The 18,861-nt window shown below is 52.9% G+C and overlaps 1 protein-coding gene across 6 annotated transcripts in view; it reads left to right on the top strand.

Moving 5' to 3' along the window:
• Positions 1-18,861, top strand: part of ATXN10 (ataxin 10) — a 162,631-nt gene that overhangs the window by 131,492 nt on the left and 12,278 nt on the right. For 5 of the 6 annotated variants that reach the window (XR_014845595.1, XR_014845594.1, XR_014845593.1 and 2 more), the window contains one exon: positions 4,927-4,990. Coding sequence is in view for 2 of the 6 variants with exons in the window: in XM_013997463.3 (XP_013852917.2) it covers positions 4,927-4,990 (64 nt within the window). In the remaining 4 variants the exon portion in view is untranslated. Of the gene's footprint in view, positions 1-4,926; positions 6,921-13,386; positions 15,920-18,861 lie in introns of those variants that run through there. The other variant, XR_014845592.1, reaches the window with a different exon arrangement.

Genomic DNA, 18,861 nt, shown 5'->3' with positions numbered 1-18,861 from the left:
CAAGTTCCACGGCTAAAAGGCTGACCTGGAATTCCCTTAGAGGTCCGTCTGCCCCCCCAAAGTCTCCCTCTTTCCTCTGAGCAGTTGGGGTGGCCCTTGAGCTCATCCCATGGGCAGGTGCACCCTCATCTCTTACAAGGTGGTCCATTTCTACCAGCATCCCTTTCCTCCGCCTGGGGCTCTGAGCCTGCTGAGCTCACACCTCTGAGCATAGCATCATCGCTGGGTCAAAGCCTTGAGTGAGCATCGCCCCGCCCACTTCAGCATGAGGACCTGATGCTGTCTGTGTGTCTTTGTTTTGAGTGTTTGTTTTAACACATCGTGTATTTAAGTACATGGAAAAGGTACATTTAACTCACTATGTATTTACGTCGGAGATTCAGTGCTGCCTCCGCTCGGTGCTCCTATGGTTCTTCAGGGGGTTTTGTTTGTTTGTTTGTTTGTTTTGTTTTGTTTGAGCTTCATGTTCACCCTTCAGTGTGTGAGCAGCCAGAATAATTCGAGGCTGTGTTTTTTGTCACCCTGATCTCTTTTCCCAGAGAAGCTTGCAGGTTATTAGCGTTGGACCTGCATGCTGTGCAGAATGCCTTCTCTGGGATTAGTGGGGGCTGAGGGGGCAGAGAACCCAGTTAGCAAATGGGTAAGCTCTCCTGCTGTTTACCCTTTTATTTCCAGAGGCTAGATGTTAGTTTGTTTAAGCCAGACTAACTGTTTTGTGGAGAGGTGTTTACCCCCGTAAGTGTTGACTGAGCTTGGCTCCTTGATAGGAACCGTAGCTCGTGACTCATTTATTATGGGTCTAGAATCCGTTCCCAACATGTCAGGTAAAAAAACAAACAACTTCCTTGTTTTACGAAGTGCGAACAGAAGAAAACATGTTAATTTCCTAATTGTTTCCCCTGCCCCCGACTCAAGCTGCGCACCCAGCGGCCGCAGGAAACCTGTGGCGCTGAGCTGGGTGCTGCGCCTTGTAGCTCAGTCACTCCTCCTGAAGGTTTTGCCCCCACGGAGTCTCTTCCCAGGGACCCGAACCTGTGCTCCCTCATAAGCGTGCAGTCGTGTGTTTGTCATAATGCCACCGCCGGTCCTCGTCTAGAGCAGGTCAGGTATGTTGTAAACCTTTAATGAATTTCTATAAAAAGTTATCTTGCATCGTTTCATACTGTGGCCGTATGAATGAGAAATATTTCTCTAGGAAAGCCTACCCTCCGTTCAGGCACGGCTCCAGGGTAACCAAGAGTTTCCAGAACGCTTTAATTCCCTCTTACTGCCGGCCTAAAAAAGTCCGTTCTTGGCCTATGATTTTGTTTCCTTCAAAGAAAATCTTACCCGTTTAACGTACCTGAGAATTCTGCTCCCCCCACCTCCACCCCCAGGAAAATGAGATGTTTTGCCTGCATCGAATAAGAGATCTGGGGTGCTTTATTTCGCACTTACCTCCCCCCAAAACTGGTTTTTGGAGAGAAATGCACAGCTTGGTCCAATACAAAGTAGAATTGCGGCTCAGCTTCGTGAAAGGTGCCCTCCAGCTCCCTCGTGCTCTCAGGAGCCAGCCCTGAGCCTCCTCCCGTTAACAGTGAGCGGAACAACGACCGCTGTCGCCCCGCTGCCCTGCCTGGAGTGTTCACGCTGTGCTGGGGCCTCAGAGCCAGCCATTCCGTTCTCACAGGCACCCTCTGAAGTGGGTCCTACCACCCATTTCACAGGCGAGAAAACTAAGTCTCAGCAGTGAAGTGATTTCCCTGAAGCTACGTGGCTCAGAAGTGCTGCAGACCCAGACTCTGTCCCCACTTCCCTGGCTGCCCAGACCTCGCTCTTGGCCCTGGGCCGTGCTGCCTCCTGGTTCCTTGAGCCCCGAATGCTCCTTCTGCCGCCCCCGCCCCCATGCCTTTGCATGTTCTCCCCCCCATTCCCCACTACCCCCCCAACTGTGCACGCACCCCGCACGTGTGTGTGTGTGTGTGTGTGTGTGTGTGTGTGTGTGTGTGTGTGTGTTTAGTCTCTGTTCGCTCTTCTCATCTTGAGCTAAATGTCTAACCATCCCTCTGCGGGGAGGCCTCCCCTGAGGGCCCCGTACTATGTGGTCCCAGGGGGAAGCCAATGCCCCGTTCCTCTGCTGTGGAGACGCGCCCGTGCTCCAGGAGGGTCCAGGTCACACAGTCGCAAGGAGCTGGTGCGATGAGTGGGTTCCCTCCTCTCTGTCCCCGTCCCCAGCCCCTTTCCTGGGCCTGTCCTCTTCATCCCAGCACAGGTGCATCTGGCCCAGCCCTGTTTTCCCATTAGGAGACTTCGTGGGCAGCACCCCTTGTCCTGCCAGTGGGTGCCCGGCAGGTTTCTGAACGGGGTGGGGAGGGAGGGCTGCATGGAGAAGCAGCCTCGGGTGGGCCACTTCCAGTTGGCCTTCTGTGCCTCTCAGACCCCGGAGGTCCACCCTCTGCGGCAGGCAGACCCTCCACGCGGAAGCGTCTCGGACTGGCTGCCGCAGAGGGATAGCTTTCTGTCTCCCAAACCACCCTGGACCAATGTATTTATAAAAGATACGACAAATGAATTGATGGGCGACAACAGAAATTTACCAAAAAAAATTTTGAAGACATAGACAATTCAAGCCTCAACTTTGTTACAATTCAGCAAACAGCATCAGTCTGTTCACACGCTGTTCCTGCAGACAGACTAGTGCTCTCGCACCTCGCTTTGAATAGCACTTACTAGTTGAGTGACTGCAGGGAGGGTACCTAGCTTTTGAGCCTCACTTTCCGGATCTGTAAAATGGAACCAATAGTGCCTACCCTCGCCCTGTCACCATTAAATGAAATCATTAAAGTGTCAGTCGTTGCCTGGTAGATGCTGGATAAGCTATTAAATAATCGTTCATTAGCCACCATCCGATGCCTAGGAAAATTTACAGGAATTAAATTTCTCCTCTCCTGCCTTCAGCAAGTTTGTGCATCACAGCTGCTGTGATCTGATTTCCTTCGGGCAGACATGGTGTTCAGAATCGTTAGGCTTGGAGTTCCCACTGCAGCTCAGTGGGTTAAGAACCTGACTAGTATCCGTGAGGATCCAGGTTCGATCCCTGACCTTGCTCGGTGGGTTTAGGATCCAGTGTTGCCATGAGCTGCAAGTGTAGGTTGCAGACACAGGTTGGAGCTGGTGTGGCTGGGGCTGTGGTGTAGGCCAGCAGCTGCAGCTCTGATTGGACCCCTAGCCTGGGAACCTCCATATGCTGCAGGTGCAGACCTGAAAAGGCAAAAAAAACAAAAGCATCCTTAGGCTGAAGCTTGGAATGTTCATTGCTACTGGCTTGTCTTTGCTTCTAGGCCTTTTCAGTGAACAGCTAGGAAATAAACATTTTTTGGAAAGAAAAATACATCATGAGTTTGTGCTAATGTTACTTAATTTAAAGGTAAATGGAACTTTGATTTTTACTTCCTTTTTTTATTCTGAAAATCTTGATTCCTTATGACATTAATTATGCACTGCTTTAAGTCTATAAATAAGGGTTCAGAGGGCCAGTCCCAGTGTTGATGGCACTGAGGCGACCATGCAACTGTGAGACTCTGTGGTTCTCTGAGGCCAGGACGTGGCCCCCTGGGGACCTCGCCTCAAAGTACTGTTCAGTTTTGTGAAATAATTTTTCTTTGTCTCACATGTCATCAGATCAGTCTGTTTCTGTTCTATAACTTTAAGAATTTTCAAGGAGTTCCCATCGTGGTGCAGTGGAAACGAATTTGACTAGGAACCATGAGATTGCAGGTTTGATCCCTGGCCTCGATCCGTGGGTTAAGGATCCGGCGTTGCTGTGGCTGTGGAGCAGGCCGGTGGCTACAGCTCCGATTAGACCCCTAGCCCGGGAACCTCCATGTGCCTCGGGAGAGGCCCTAAAAAGACAAGAGGGGAAAAAAAAAAGAATTTTCAAAATTGAGGTAGAATTGCCATAACGTTACGTTAACTTCAGTGTACAGCTTCCTGCTGCAGTATTTGTGAGCTAATCCCCTTGATAAGTTTAGTTAACATGCATGACCCATTTCATTTTTAAAATTGTGTAGAACGTATCCAGGTTCCAGAGTCAGAACTGTACCCCCGGGAACATTCACCGGATCCAGCCCTGTTCCTCTGTTGCTGTTTCGTCGACCTCATCCTCTGCTTTGCCCTGTAACCATCACTCATTCGTTATTTAACCCTTCATTTTTTTTTTAATATGAAAACTTGGTTGGAGTTCCCGCTGGCTCCATGGGCTCAAGGACCTGGTGTTGCTGCAGCTGTGGTGTCGGTCTCAGCTGCGGCTCGGATTCAGTTCCTGGCCTGGGACCTTCCATATGCCGAGGGTGCAGGATTAAAAAAAAATCTGTTTTCCATGAGGCCAGGGATCAACCCCGCAACCTCAGGGGTACTCGTTGGGTTCTTAACCCACTGAGCCACCACGGGAACTCCTTGCCCAGCATTCTTGAAGAGGGTGCGGAGAAAAATAAAGTATCACTTTGTGTTTCCATGTCTGTCTTTAAAGATTTCTGGATTGAAAATATTCAGATATTTAAATTTAAATGCTTAAGTCTTTCGGGGTCTTTCCCCCCAGTATTATGACTGCAGTGAGCAAGGAAGTGAAAAGGAGCCGCAAGGGAGTTCTTGTCGTGGCTCAATGGAAACGAATCTGACTAGCATCCATGAGGACGCAGGTTCGATCCCTGGCCTCGCTCAGTGGGTTAAGGATCCGGCATTGCCGTGAGCTGTGGTATGGGTGACAGATGCGGCTGGGATCCCGCATTGCCGTGGCTGTGGTGTTGGCCGGCAGCTACAGCTCCGACTCGACCCCTAACCTGGGAACCTCCATATGCCACGACTGCAGCCCTAAAGAGACCAAAAAAACAAAAGAGCAGCCCATAAAATCTCCCGCGTAACACAGTGTGTCTCCTCTGTTCCCCGCAGGTCAGCGAGCTGGACGGCATTCCCCTGATCCTGGACAGCTGCGGCATCGACGACAGCAACCCCTGTATCCTTGCCTGTGACTCGTGAGCAGTAGGTCGCCCGTGGGGGCCTCGGCCGTCCGGTCCTTTCCCTGCTGCTTGTTCTGGAGGCAGCGGCTGGCTCTCTGGTTGGCTTGTTCCTGAGACCGAAGCCGCCTCCTCAGAGTCAGGCAGCTGGGGTCGCGCCCCTCAGCCTGTGCAGGGGAGTGAGCTCCGCTTTTCACGCTGCCCCAGCGCACGGCCCAGCTGTGCTGGAAGAGCCCGAGGCAGACGGTCCCCGCTGGCTCTGTGTTCCCTGCATGGGGCTAAGGTCACGCGTCCAGACTGTATGTGTCCCTCGGGGTCAGTGTAAGGAATTTTCATGCTTTTCCGTAGAGATGGGAAGCATCCGGTCCTGTGGCCGAAGCATTTTAAGAGTGGCTTAGAGACAGACCACGAGGGGCCCTGTGAGGCCTCGGGAGCCCGGGGACCCGTGTCAGGGGCCCCGAATGCTGCTATTCGTTGGTCCCTGTCTTGTGTTGGTCCCCCTGTTGCTGCACTGGGGACTCTGGCTCTTTCACATGCCCGGTTTGACCATCCTTCTGGAAGCTGTTCTGCAGGGCACCTGCTTATCCCGGCCGCTCCCTCCCCCGCCGTCTTGCCCCGCAACTCACTGGTCTGGTACAGGGCTGAGCAGCCAGGCCTGTCCAGGTCTGAGAGGGAAGCTGTTTAATTTCGAGACCTTCCCTGGTGAGAAGCCGGCTCAGCCCAGTCCCCTGCCGTGGCTTTCGTGTGGCCTTGTGCTTATTGTGGGTTGTTGGGGGGGGTTGTTTAAGGGTGAACAGGCCACGGCAAGGACTTTGAGGCCGGAACCCAGGGGGAGCCTGTGAGGAGCCCCGCCTAGGGCTTAGGAGACCCAGGAGGAAGGGGATTTTATTTTTAAAATGCTCACTGTGGTTTCTGCCAAGAGGAGAAAAGGAGCTGATGAAAATCATGTGTTTCAAAGTAAGTAGATTGAGAAATGCTTATTATTGGTGCTAAAGATACTGCCGTTTGTCTGATTAGCAGTAAAAGGAACTCTCCTGTTTTAAAGAGCACGAGAGCTGCTAGGCTCCGTCGGGGAAAGACAAACAGCCCCCGAAGACTTTTCCCCAAGGTTAAAGCAAGGGGCTTCCCTGCCTTGCATTATAATCAGGCACTGCAGACGGCGCTCATTAAAGAGTTTTGAAATCTTTTAGTTCCCCCCAAAAAGGAAAGGAAAAGCAAAGAAGCATGCGTTCCATCGCAGGAAAGCAGTGAAAAAAAGCAGGACAGGAACATTCAGGTGCAACAGCAGGTGTTTTGTTTCCTGATGAAAAAGATGACTGATGACAAACAAAGAAGGAGCCCAGTTTTGCTTAAATGGTCCCCGAACTGACCTTCTCCTGAGACAGGGTTCTGATCACTACGCTTTGGTCTTTGGTAAAGAAAGCATAGACGCCGCATGGGGTTCGTGCTTGGGGTCTTTCAGGGCAGCCTCTCCTCCCAGATACTCCTTCCTTCCTTCCTTCCTTCCTTCCTTCCTTCCTTCCCCGCCCCCTGGAAGCCTTCGTGGCCCTTACTGTGTGGTCCCTCGTGTTGCCGTGTTGAGTCCTGACGCCTCTGCGAGGCGGATGCTGTTATCACCCTCCTCCCCCTTTGCAGATGAGCGAATAAACCTAGAGAACCTCAGAGACGTGCCCTCAAGGTCAGACCCAGAATTTAAACTCGGTGTGTGCCTGATTCTTAGCCACTTTCCTAAATTGCCTCCTTATGAGTCACTGGGTGGGGACAGAACACAGAGAGACCACAGTAACCTATCCATGTAGGGGAGAAATTACTCAGAATTCTAAATGGAAAAAAAATACATATATATATATATATAGATAGATAGATAGATAGATAGATAGGAGTGCTCGTCGTGGCACAGTGGAAACGAATCCGACTAGGAACCAGGAGGTTGTGGGTTCGATCCCTGGCTTCTCTCAATGGGTTAAGGATCTGGCGTTGCTGTGAGCTGTGGTGTAGGTCGAAGATGCAGCTCGAATCTGGTGTTGCTGTGGCTGTGGTGTAGCCCGGCAGCTGTACCTCTGATTAGACCCCTAGCCTGGAACCTCTGTATGCCTCAAGGGTGGCCCTAAAAAAAAGAAAAAGTACAAAAAGCCCAATCTATATAGATAACTGGTTTTTAAAACGATAAATAACAAAGCATTGCAAGATCTCAGCATCTCCTCTGAATTGTCAAGGAAAGGCAGAATATCACATGTGTAGTTTTAGGTATATTTAGTAACTCTTTGGAGCTTGGTTTATGAAAATCTAGTCTTGTCCCTTTTTTTAAGGGCCACACCTTCAGCCTGTGAAGTTACCAGGCTAGGGGTTGAATGGTAGCTGCAGCTACCAGCCTACACCACAGCCACAGCAACGCGGGATCCAAGCTGCATCTATGACCTACACCACAGGACTTCTCATCGTGACGCAGTGGAAACAAATCTGACTAGGAACCAGTAGGTTGCAGGTTTGACCCCTGGCCTCACTCAGTGGGTTAAGGATCTGGCGTTATCATGAGCTGTGGTGTAAGTTGTAGACGTGGCTCAGATCGGGTGTTGCTGTGGCTGTGGTGTAGACTGGCAGCTACAGCTCCTAGTAGACCCCTAGCCTGGCCCTCCATATGCTGGGCGTTCAGCCCTAAAAAGCCAAAAAAAAGAAAAAAAAGAAAATATAACCTACACCCCAGCTCATGGCAACTTGGATCCTTAACCCACTGAGTGAGGCCAGGGATCGAACCTGCGTCCTCATGGATACTGGTTGAGCTCAATCGTGCTGAGCCATGATGGGAACTCCCAGCCTACTAGATTTTAAAGACATGGGCTGCCTACCAAAATAGGAGAGCAACGGAAGGGTGGTGGTTGAACGTTCCGAAATGAAGACATGTTACGCCTGGGGATCCAGTCTGTAGAAGCGCCTCGTGAGTTAGAAGCTGGGCTTCCTGGAGGCCAGAGCAAATAGGGCAGACTAACGCAGCCTGCAGAATAAAGCCACCCGCCGCTCCTCTGCGCCGCTACCCCGGCCCGGCCTCCTCACCCCTCCTTCACTCCCCCGGCCCCCATTCTTGTGTCTTTGTCTTTGCTGTATTTTTCATACAGCAAAATAATAAATCTGCATCAGCGTCTTTTTTTGTGTTTTTAATGCTGGAAGCTACTGAATGGGGGACTGAGAACCGTGGCTCCACCCTCCACCCTTTGCAGTTTAACTCTTTCAGCTCTTTCTTCTGGTAGTTGCTTTTGCGTATCTGCGCGATAGGCTTTGCTGCAGTTTCCTGAAAGAGCAGATCTGGGTGTCTTCTGTTTACCTTGTTAGGACCCTGGGATTTGGCTCTCGTAGCACCCCCCCCCCATGCTTCTGCTGTGGTTAAGATTCCACTTGGTTGCCTGGCTGACCTGACCCTTCTCAAGTGCCTATCTGCCCTTTGGATTGTGTGGGTGCGTGTGTAAATGTGCTTGATCAAAACCTTTATCCACTTTTGTCACTGGGTTGTCTTTTTACAATTTGTAACAGATCTGTATATATTCTAGATAGTAGTTCTGGATAGAAGCTACATGTGTTGCTCATATTTCCTTTCCCTCATTCTGCAACTTCCCTTGTCATTCTCTTTATAGCTTCTTTGGATGAACCGAAGTTCTTAACTTTGGGTATCAGAGGTACTTGTTGTCAGTGGCATAGTTGGTTTCTTCTTCATCTAGTTTCTTTGTCATTTAGCTGTTGCATTTAGCCATTTATAGTTAATGTAGTTACTGATCTGTGTATACTTTAGCTATTCTGTTTTCCTTCCTATTTTGTTTTCTTTTTCTCTCTTGCTTTCTTTGGATTGATTGTTTTATGTAATTCAGTTTTTTTCTTTTTCTAGTTTAAAAGTTTTTAGTTATTTTTTTCCCGTCTATTCTGTTAATAGGTCCCTGGGAAATTACAACATACATCTTTAACCAGGAAAAATCTAATGTTTCTTAAACCTTTACACACGTCCCAGATAATATAGGACCACTTAGCATGTGTGCATGTGCTCACACGCGCACACGCACACACACATACGCCAGTTTATATGCTGCTATCGTTGATATATATTTTAATTCTTTGGATACAGGAGAATAAAAAAGAAACAGCCTCTGGGACTCTCAGGTTTTTGCCCTGAGCAACTAGATGGATGGAGATATCCCTGCATTTATTTAAAAAAAGGGGGGGGATGATTTTGCAGAGGTGTTAATAGTTGAACTTTAGACAGGCTGCGTTTGAAAGGACAGATGCACAAGCAAAATGCTAAAGCAGGGTGTTGGCGACCTGAGTCTGGGACGCGGAAGCAGGGTCTGTCTTAAGCATCAAACGGGGTAAAGACCTGGGCGAATAGATGAAATGCGAAGCCCCCAGAATACCCAGCAGCAGGCCTCTCTCCCATCTCCGCGGTTACCGGCCTGGCCCCAGCCGCTGTCCCCTTGTGCCTGGATGATGGCAACAGCCTCCCTCCAGGAGTCCCTGTCGTGCCACGGGCCCGGCAGAGCGTCTGGGACGCGTTGAATGAATCAAGGAGTGGAGGCGCACATGGTGGGACTACTTAGGGAGAGGGCCCAGCGTGAGAAGGCCATTCCCCAGCCCTGGAAGGCCCGGAAGTACTCCTCCTCCGTCTAAATCTCGCGCCGAAGAGGACGTGACAACGGAGAATGAGGAGGAGGAGCCGGCAGGATGTGAAGAAAACCCGGGAGGAGGTGCGAGGAAGATGGGTTCCCTTCTGGAGGAAGTGGTCACTGCCACCGGGCTGAGTTTTCACGTAAGGACATCAGGGCGCCCGGGGATTGTGCCAGTGCGGGGTGACCAGGGACACTGCGCAAACGACGAAGCGTGTGAACGCACTCGTCAGCCCGTGTTCTCCTTTGAAATGACTCTCTTTCTCCACGAAGCGGGGAATAGCCCATCCATCCGGTCGCTCGGGTCGGAAAGCTTGGAGCCACTTGTGAGGCTAGTTCTTCCTTGGCCTCCTGTCTCCCCTCCAGGTTTGGTCCCAAGCCCATCCAACGAGAAAGGTAGAGACGCTCTGGATGTAGGATACTGGATGCAAAGGGTGCAGCAGATACTTCGCTGGAAATGCTGGCGTTAAGTCAGACCGTACACCCTCAAACACTGAGCGCCCGAAGCAGTCCCAGCAAAGCGCTAGTGTCAGGCGTACATTTAAACAAGCTCATTCGTTGCTCACCACTGGGCTCACCCTAGAAGAAATTCTAAGAGGACTTGAGGCAGAAGGACACCTGGCCCCAAAGGGACAGACAGAGCCAGGCGAAGGGGTGAAGGCTCGGGATGTAGTTTAAGTGTGTGGGGGGATCTCCATGAAGGATGAGTTTGTCGGACTCAAAACACCTCCCTCCTCTGATGGCTCTGGACCAGCTGGCTGTGTCCCTGCCCTTACACATCCCTGCGGGATGGAGGGAGGGCTCCTGCTACCTTAGGGTACCAGTTCCTTGTCCCCTGTGGGACGTCTGGGTTTAGGACCCTGAACAGACTTTCTCTGGGGGATGAGGAGTTTCCAGGTGGCAAGTCACAGCAAACTAAGCCAAACACTCCCCCAAGCTGGGAATGAGGCTGGGAGGCCCACTGTCCCCTTTCTAGAGACCAACTGGGGAGAGTTTCTAGTTCCAGGGAGAGGACAGCATCTCAAAGGGCTGCTTAGCTCCGAAGCCCTGTCCTCGTCGGCGGCTGCGTCAGGGACACACGCCCAGCCAGCGCCCAGCTGTTCCCTTGCCCAGCTCACTTGTGGGTCACCCGCAGAAATGACATAGTAGCAGAAGCCATCGGAAAATTCCAGCCCCGCTACCACAGTCAATTTCTTATTTGTCAGTTTATTGTGGCAAGTGGGATTCTTTTGTTGTTGTTATTTCCAAACAGAAACAGCTGAACTTTATTTGAAATGTTTTTCTTTGATTCTTTTTTGATCTGTGTTTTGATCAGTTGTCCTTGATGTGGTTTGTTTTTTTTTTTTTATATTGTTTTTATTGGAGGGGGAGGGGGTAGGGATCAGATGAGAGTCCACACAGGGTTGGGGTTGCTTGCTTGCTTGCTTGCTTTCGGAAAAGCCTCACTTGTCCGTTTCACTTGTGTACAGACGTGTAACTGTTTACCGGAATGATAACCAGACCGTCTGTCCCCCAGTGACATTATGTCGGGGAAGTATGACACAGTGGCAAGGACTCTGGGGCCAGACAGACGCAGATTCTGCCTCTTCTTAACCTCTAGACACTTGACTTAAGTCATAGCTTGTTTTGTCTAAAGTGGGACCTACCCCCACAGGGTTATGGCGAATGCGAAATGTCATCGAGTCTGCAAAGGACCCAGCCTATAGTTTCTCAACAAATGCATGTTCTTGTGCAATATCCTGTTACAGCTGTCGATGGCTTTGGGGAAAAGGTACATGCCCCTCTGTGGTTGCAGGGTGAGTAAGGGGTGAAATTTATAGTCATATCACAGGATAGAGGATCCGCAAACACACTCACACGTACGCAGCCGTGGTCCCACCGTGGCTGAGGGGAAAGCGATGGTCTTTTCCATAAATGGTGCGAGACCGATTTACTGTTCGAAAGGGGGGAAAAAAAGCCCCCTGCCACCCCTTCCTCACACCGCTCACCAACATGAATTGCCGATGAATCATAGACCTTAATGTGGAAGGTAAAACACAAGAGCTTCTAGAAGGCATCACAAGAGAATACGGTTATTATCGTAGGATAGGCAAAGATGTCTTAAGACATCAAAATTATAACCCAAAGTACTCACCGTAAGAGAAAGACTTTGAGAAGGTATTTGCCTTGAATATGGCTGACAAGGACCTATATCCACCATATTATAAAGGACCCCAGCACAACAGCAAGGAAAGGGTAGTTCCGTCTTTACAAATGGACAGAAGGCTCATGGCACGTCACAAAAGAGGAAATCCAGGTGGCCCCCCAAGCGTGTGGAAACAGCTCGGTGTCATTGGTCGTCCGGGAGATGCCGTTTTTAGCCACGATGCAGAACCCACCAGGACGGCTCATGAGAAAACGGACAGGGGGAGTCCTTTTGTGGCTCAGCAGGACGAGAACCCAGCATGGTCTTTGCGAGGATATGGGTTTGATCCCTGGCCTCGCTCAGTGGGTTCAGGATCCGGTGTTACCACAAGCTGTGGTGTAGGCTGGCTGTAGCTGCAGCTCCAATTTGACCCCTAGCCTGGGACTGTCCATATGCTGCAGGTGCAGCTGTAAAAAGAAAAGAAAGAAGACGAAGACTGGCAGTACCCAGTGGCTCAAGGCCGTGGAGCAGTCTGAGCTTTCGTAAGTTGACGTGTCTGTTGGAAAGACCCTGCCCCCTTTGGCAAGGTCGCTAGCACTAAACACACAGCTGCCCGGAGAGCCGACAGTCCCGCCCGGGGACATGCCCCGGAGACACGCACACAGGTCTGTCGGAAGACGTGGGCGCCCTCTCGTTGTTTGCAACAGCCCCCAAGTGCAAGCATCCCACACGGTCATCGTAGTAGCAGAGGTCAGTTGTGGGTGTCCATCCATCCCCCGAAATGCTGTATGCGGTAAAGAACGCGTTCCCTGCGGAACAGACGATGAGCGTTCCCGCTGTGATGCCGTGGTCTGAGAGCCTGGCTGCAGCAGCTCGGGTCACTGTGGAGGTGTGGGTTCGATCCCTGGCCTGGTGCAGTGGCTTGAAGGATCCGATGATCCGGTGTTGCTGCTGCTGTGGGCTGGGTTGGCTTCAACCTGTGGCTCAGAGACTTCCATGTGCCGCCAGGGTGGCCATAAGGCAAAACAAAACAAACATGGGTGAATCTCATGAATGTGGTACTGAGCTAAAGAGGCCAGTACGTACTGTGTGATTGCACTTATGTGACGCTTAAGAACAGGCAGAATTAATCCGCAGCAGTAGCGGTCGGAGCAGTGGTGGCCCTGGGAGGTAGGACGGTGGAGGTTGCTGGGGTGGGGGTACGCGGGGCCTCGTGGGCTGCTGGGCGTGTTCTAGATCTTCCTCTGGGTGGGGTTTCATGGTGTCCCCGTGAGAACACCTGCCAAGACGTTACTCGTAGGGCGGGTGCGTTCTGTTGCACCTCACGTTTTAAAGATCATTTATTGAGTTATTTCTGTGTGTCAAACCCTTTACCTACGTTATCTTGCGCAGTTTTATTTTTAACAACCCTCTTTGTTGGGAACTCCTATTTTATTTTTATTTTTGGTCTTTCTGTCTTTTTAGGGCTGCACCTGCGGCATATGGAGGGCCCCAGGCTAGGGGTCGAATCGGAGCTACAGCTACCGGCCTACACCACAGCCACAGCAATTTGGGATCTGAGCCATATCTGCAACTCACAACCCAGCTCACGGCAACGCCGGATCCTTAACCCACTGACTGAGGCCAGGGGTCGAACCCGTGTCCTCATGGATGCTAGTCGGTTTGCTAACCGCTGAGCCATGATGGGATCTCTGGGGACGGTTATTTTGCCAACGAAAGGAGTAAGGCTCAGAGAGTCAGATCCCTGCCGCAGCTGGTCAGGGCGCACGGCCGGGCCTGTCTGTGCTGTGGCCCTGATTCGGTGTCCAGACTTCCGAGCAGGTGCGTCCTTCACGCCCTCTGGTGTATCTGTCAGGTGCTCTTTCCTGGGTGACCTGTAGCAGTTGAGCTGTCTGGGACACGAAGTCTTGAGTTAGTCCTCTTGAGCATCTGGCACGTGGTCTCTGCTCACGGCCCTGCTTTAGCCTCGGGCGATAATGAGGGTGCTACCTGAGCCCTGAGAGGGTGGCCTTCCCAGAAAGCAGGTAGCCTGATTTCCGTCTGTGGTTCAGCGGTTACCCTGCCACCCCGTGACCACATCACCTGGAAATACCTGGATGTGTAACGCTTTCCCTCCGGAAAAGTCTATCCCCGGTGGCGTCTGTGTCCCCCATTGGACCCTGTCAAGCCAAGGGGGCGTGGCCATCGTGTGTTGCAAAGCGTGTTTTTTCCTGTCGTGTCTCACACTGCTCTTACGTGAGCGAAGGCCTCTACGTGATACGTAGGTATAGCGTCTGTGGCAAGCAGGTGTCTTTTCCGCAGGACTCGTGGAGTCTTGATGTCTCGTGTGCGTTGTGGAAATTCTGGATTCGAGTACCACACCTTGGGGAGTGTGGGGATTTGAGAATAAACACAGACACACCTTCCATTCTGTACATTTCTTCCTGGGACACTAGCTCGTGACGGGCCCCTGCCATGCAGCCGCCAGAGGGAGGCGACCAGGGAAGTGCCTTAAGCATTTCGGAGCAGCACAGCTGGCGAAACTTGACCTTGTTTGCAAAGGGTATCAGCGAACTTCCACACCGGAGGAGCGCTTGTGCTGCATTCCCAAAATGATAACGTTTCTGCTTTTAACGCCTTACTTTGCCCATCCACACGCTCAGAGCCTGAGTGGCTAGGACGTCTTTCTGCGGGAATCAGTCTTTCCCCCTCTGGAGGGCGACGGCTGTCCTCTGGTGGTGTCTGTGTCCCCAGCCGTAAGCAGCTCAGGAACCCTCAGTGGCCATGTGTTCACTCGCTGAGCAGGCATTTAAAACTTCTTAGTGCTGTTTGGCTTTAAAAAGATAAACTTCAGTCTCCCAGTGACTTGACTTGGTTTTTTAAAGCCTCTCGTGGAGTCTCTTACCCTCCCCTAGGGTAAGCCCCCCTGGGGCCCCGGGCGAGGGCAGGCCGAGTGTGAGGTCCCAGGTGGCCTTGGCTCTGAAGCTGCTGCTCCGGCACGTGCACAGGGGCCCTGATGGGCCCGGTCAGCATCTGAATAGACCCATCCAAGGAGAAGGTGGGGAGAAGCCCTGGGTCCTGCAGCCCCTGTGGTCTCCTATCACCCAGTTCCCCAGGGCTCAGAGCCAGAGAGAGGTTGGAGGCGTGGGATGTGATGTCCTGAGTGAGGCTTTGCACAAACGTGGGTTCTGCTTCCCTATTCAGGCGTCTTGGCAAATAGTCAGACCACTTTCAAATGAGACCACAGTCCGTCCAGTTTGCTCCTTCACATGGTGTGTGCCTCTGCTTTTCTGACAGCTCTGAAATCCTAGAGGCGAGAAATTTAACCTGTCGTCACCACTAACACGTTGGCGTGTGAAGGCTGGCGACAACCTGCGTCTCCCCCCCTCACCCCCCGACCCCACGCACGCTGACCCCGGGCCACACGAACCCCTGGCCTCTGCTGTTTGGCTCAGCCCGGGTTGCCGGCTGCACCTCCCTGTCTCCCAGAGGTCAGGAGGTCCGTGTGCCCTGGTCCCACCGTCACGTTTACTTGCACGGAAAACAGGATTGCTTGAGGTTTGTTGTCACGGAAGTTGGGGGGGCGGGGTCTGTCCTTTTCCAAGGTGAGGTGCCTGCCTGGACCATGTGGTCTGCACGTGGCCACGTCCCCCTCGCCCCCCCCTCAGCTGGGCGGGGACCAGGGCTGGACAGTGAGAAGGTGACCTTGGAAGCTGGTCCCTGGACTTCCTGTGACTTGAGCCACCTGGCCTGGACGTGACACTGGGTCTTCGTTTCATGTCCCAGTGGTCACTATTAATGTGTAAGTGCCACCACGCGAAGTCCCTTTCAGAGAGAAACAGGACCTTGTGTGAACGTGCGTTTCCAGTAGTTACTATTCTTAAGGACCCGCAGCTTGTGGCTGAATGATTCAGCGAATGCCATCCGGGGATTGTACCTCGAGGGCGAGAGTGGCACTGGGAACCCGTGTCAGCAATACTTAATCATTATTAGTCACTAGTTATTCTGCGTGGCAGTCGTGAGTTTGCCTAAGGAAGTTACTTGGCTTTTGAAACTACAGGACACTATCTTAGGGAGTTCCCGCTGCGGCGCGGTGGGTTAAGGATCCAGCATTTGCTTAGCCATGGTTCAGATTTAATCTCTGGCCAGGGAACTTCCACACGCTCCAAAAAAAAAAGAAAGGAGAAAGGATCTATATGAAATATTTGTTTATTGTTATATTCCTTTTTTTTCATCCGTTAAAAAATTCTAAAGACCTTATTTTTTAAGAGAATTGTTAGGTTCACAGCAAGAGGGCCCCCAGACACCCCCAGCCCGCACACATTCGGACCCTCCCTCACTATCAGTATCCCCGCCAGAGGAGTACTGTTTTTGTTTTTTGTTTTGGCTTTTGTCTTTTTAGGGCCGCACCCGCGGCACATGGAGGTTCCCAGGCTAGGGGTCCAATCGGAGCCATAGCCACCCACCTACACCCCAGCCGTAGCAACGCAGGATCCGAGCCACGTCTGCCACCTACACCACAGCTCACGGCAACGCCGGATCCTTAACCCACGGAGCGAGGCCAGGGATCGAACCCGCAACCTCATGGTTCCTAGTTGGATTCATTTCCACTGCGCCGTGGTGGGAACTCCCTGTTTTTTTTAAACCAAAGTTGAACCTGCATTGACACACCATTATGGCCCAAAGGCCATCGTTGAAGGGTTCGCAGTTGATGTCAAACACTCTGCGGGTTTGGACAAATATGTAATGACGTGTATCCACTATATTATTACAGCATCAGCACAGCATCCCCTAGGCTGGGGACCTCCGCATGCTGCGGGTGTGGCCCTGAAAAGACAGAAAGAAAGAAAGAAAGAAAGAAAGAAAGAAATGCGTTCCGGCGTCCCTGGCTAATATCAGTATTTTTTCCTGAAGTGACCTTAGTCCAACTTAGCGATTACAGAAAGGGCCTGGTCCGAGCCTCTGTGCGAACAGCCTTCTTGAGCACGTTCAGCGGCCGTCCCCGGGCTGCCGTGTTGCCATCATCATCTTCAGCAGGAGGTTGGAGTCACTTATTTTTCAGGAACCCAAAGATTAAGAAAACTAAGCCCTTGTGGGGCGAGTGAGCCTGGGAAGGAACAGGCGACCGCGTGCTGAGCGCTGGGGCCACCAGCGTAGGAGGTGGGCCCCGACCGAGGGTGCATGGGGAGCACGTGGGACCAGCGCCCTGAAGACGCCCTGCCAGGGGCTGGGATGGACGAGGACACGCAGGGCGGGTTCTGCCTGACGGTCACCCCGACGGCTGCTTTCCTGCGTTAGCTCGTGTCTGACCAACAGCGAGTTTTCATCTAAAAGCTTCAGCCCGATAACCTGCCGGTGGCGAGTGTCTGCGGTATGCGGGGGGGCTCGGGTTTTCCGCTTCCTCCTGGGTTGTCCCCGTGTTGGGAAGACCTTACTTTGACCCCGGCTCTGCAGGGCCATCTTGCCCCGAGTCACTGTCACTGTCCCGTGCGTGCGTGCGCTCTGTCCTCCTCTGTCCCCGAGTCACTGTCACTGTCCCATGCGTGCGTGCGCTCTGTCCTCCTCTGTCCCCGAGTCACTGTCACTGTCCCGTGCGTGTGTGCGCTCTGTCCTCCTCTGTCCCCGAGTCACTGTCACTGTCCCGTGCGTGCGTGCGCTCTGTCCTCCTCTGTCCCCGAGTCACTGTCACTGTCCCGTGCGTGCGTGCGCTCTGTCCCCGAGTCACTGTCACTGTCCCGTGCGTGCGTGCGCTCTGTCCTCCTCTGTCCCCGAGTCACTGTCACTGTCCCGTGCGTGCGTGCGCTCTGACCTCCTCTGTCCCCGAGTCACTGTCACTGTCCCGTGCGTGCGTGCGCTCTGACCTCCTCTGTCCCCGAGTCACTGTCACTGTCCCGTGCGTGCGTGCGCTCTGTCCTCCTCTGTCCCCGAGTCACTGTCACTGTCCCGTGCGTGCGTGCGCTCTGTCCTCCTCCGTCCAAAGTGATGCCATCTTCATCTCAATGACGCTGCCATCCGGAGAGCAGGCGCATGGCACTTGGCGTGTGGACAGTCTCTCCTGCGCTGTCCTTGTCCTGTGTTGCTGGATGCTGGCTGGTCCATTCCGCAGGTGTTACCCGAGTCCCTGCTGTGTAGTGCGCTGGGCATCGTCCCAGCTGTTGGGGATAAAGGGGTACCCGAGGAGCCTGCCGTCCGGCGTGGGTGGGCACGGCACGAGCCAGGCTGGAGCACAGACCCTCGGCGTCCCTGGAAAGGGGCCCTGGCCTCTCCCTCAGGAAGCCTCCTCTGTGCCCGCTCCAGGTCTGCCACCTCTGCCTGCTCGTGAGCGCCCTGGGGGCAAAGCACCGGATTTACCCTGGTGCTCTCGGGGGCGGGGGGGGGCCTCTCCCTAGGCCTCCCCAACTCACGGTCACCCCCACGGTCACGCAGCCCTTCCCTTCCAGAGCCCTGGCCTTCCTCCTCTTCCGCTGGCCTCCCAGCCTGTTTCTCTGCCAGGGTTCCATCCCGTCTACACTGGCCACCCGCTGCTCACTTCCCCCTTGGGGCTGTGACGGCCCAGCCGTCACCACGTCCAGGTTCAGACCCGTCAGAGCAAAGGTTGTTTACGCCTGAGGGTCTTCCAGCATCCTGCTCCGATAAGGCCCCCTTTTCTTGTTTCATTTATCCTGCCGTTTCACGGTGTAGCGGCGAGTCCAGTTAGTGATATGCTTGTTTCTCCGCACGGAGCGAACGTTCCAGGGAGACGGAGACCTCGAGATTCAGCACCGCCGCAGCCGCGGGCTTTGCGTCGCACGCACACGTCATCGAAGCTTCCTGAGGAACCAGATACGCACGCCCGAACCCACCATCCCTGCTTCTCCCTCCCTCCCTCCCTTCCTCGTTGGCATCTGCCTTTGCTCTCCATCCCCAAGAGAAAATTGGCAAAGGGAGAAAGGAGAAGCCCTAAGACAAGGGTGTCGTGTTGGAAGAAATGGGCTTCAGATGCTGCTTGGGCAACAGTGACTCCCCAGGGGCCCTGGAGTCGGCCACATGTCCTTGCAGTGGGATGGCCGCTGGAGGACAAGTTGGGGTTGAGAACTCAATAGACAGGGGGCTCCATTGCCTGTTACGTAGAGTGGGTGGTCTG

This window comes from Sus scrofa, chromosome 5 (assembly GCF_054392235.1).
Source record: "Sus scrofa isolate SSC_HxYL_T2T_F1_AM1 chromosome 5, Sscrofa_HxYL_maternal_Yorkshire_Landrace_v2.0, whole genome shotgun sequence".
In the NCBI taxonomy this organism is placed as follows: domain Eukaryota; kingdom Metazoa; phylum Chordata; class Mammalia; order Artiodactyla; family Suidae; genus Sus; species Sus scrofa.
The sequence above is the reverse complement of the archived record's forward strand: the minus strand, read 5'-3'. Positions and strand labels throughout refer to the sequence as shown.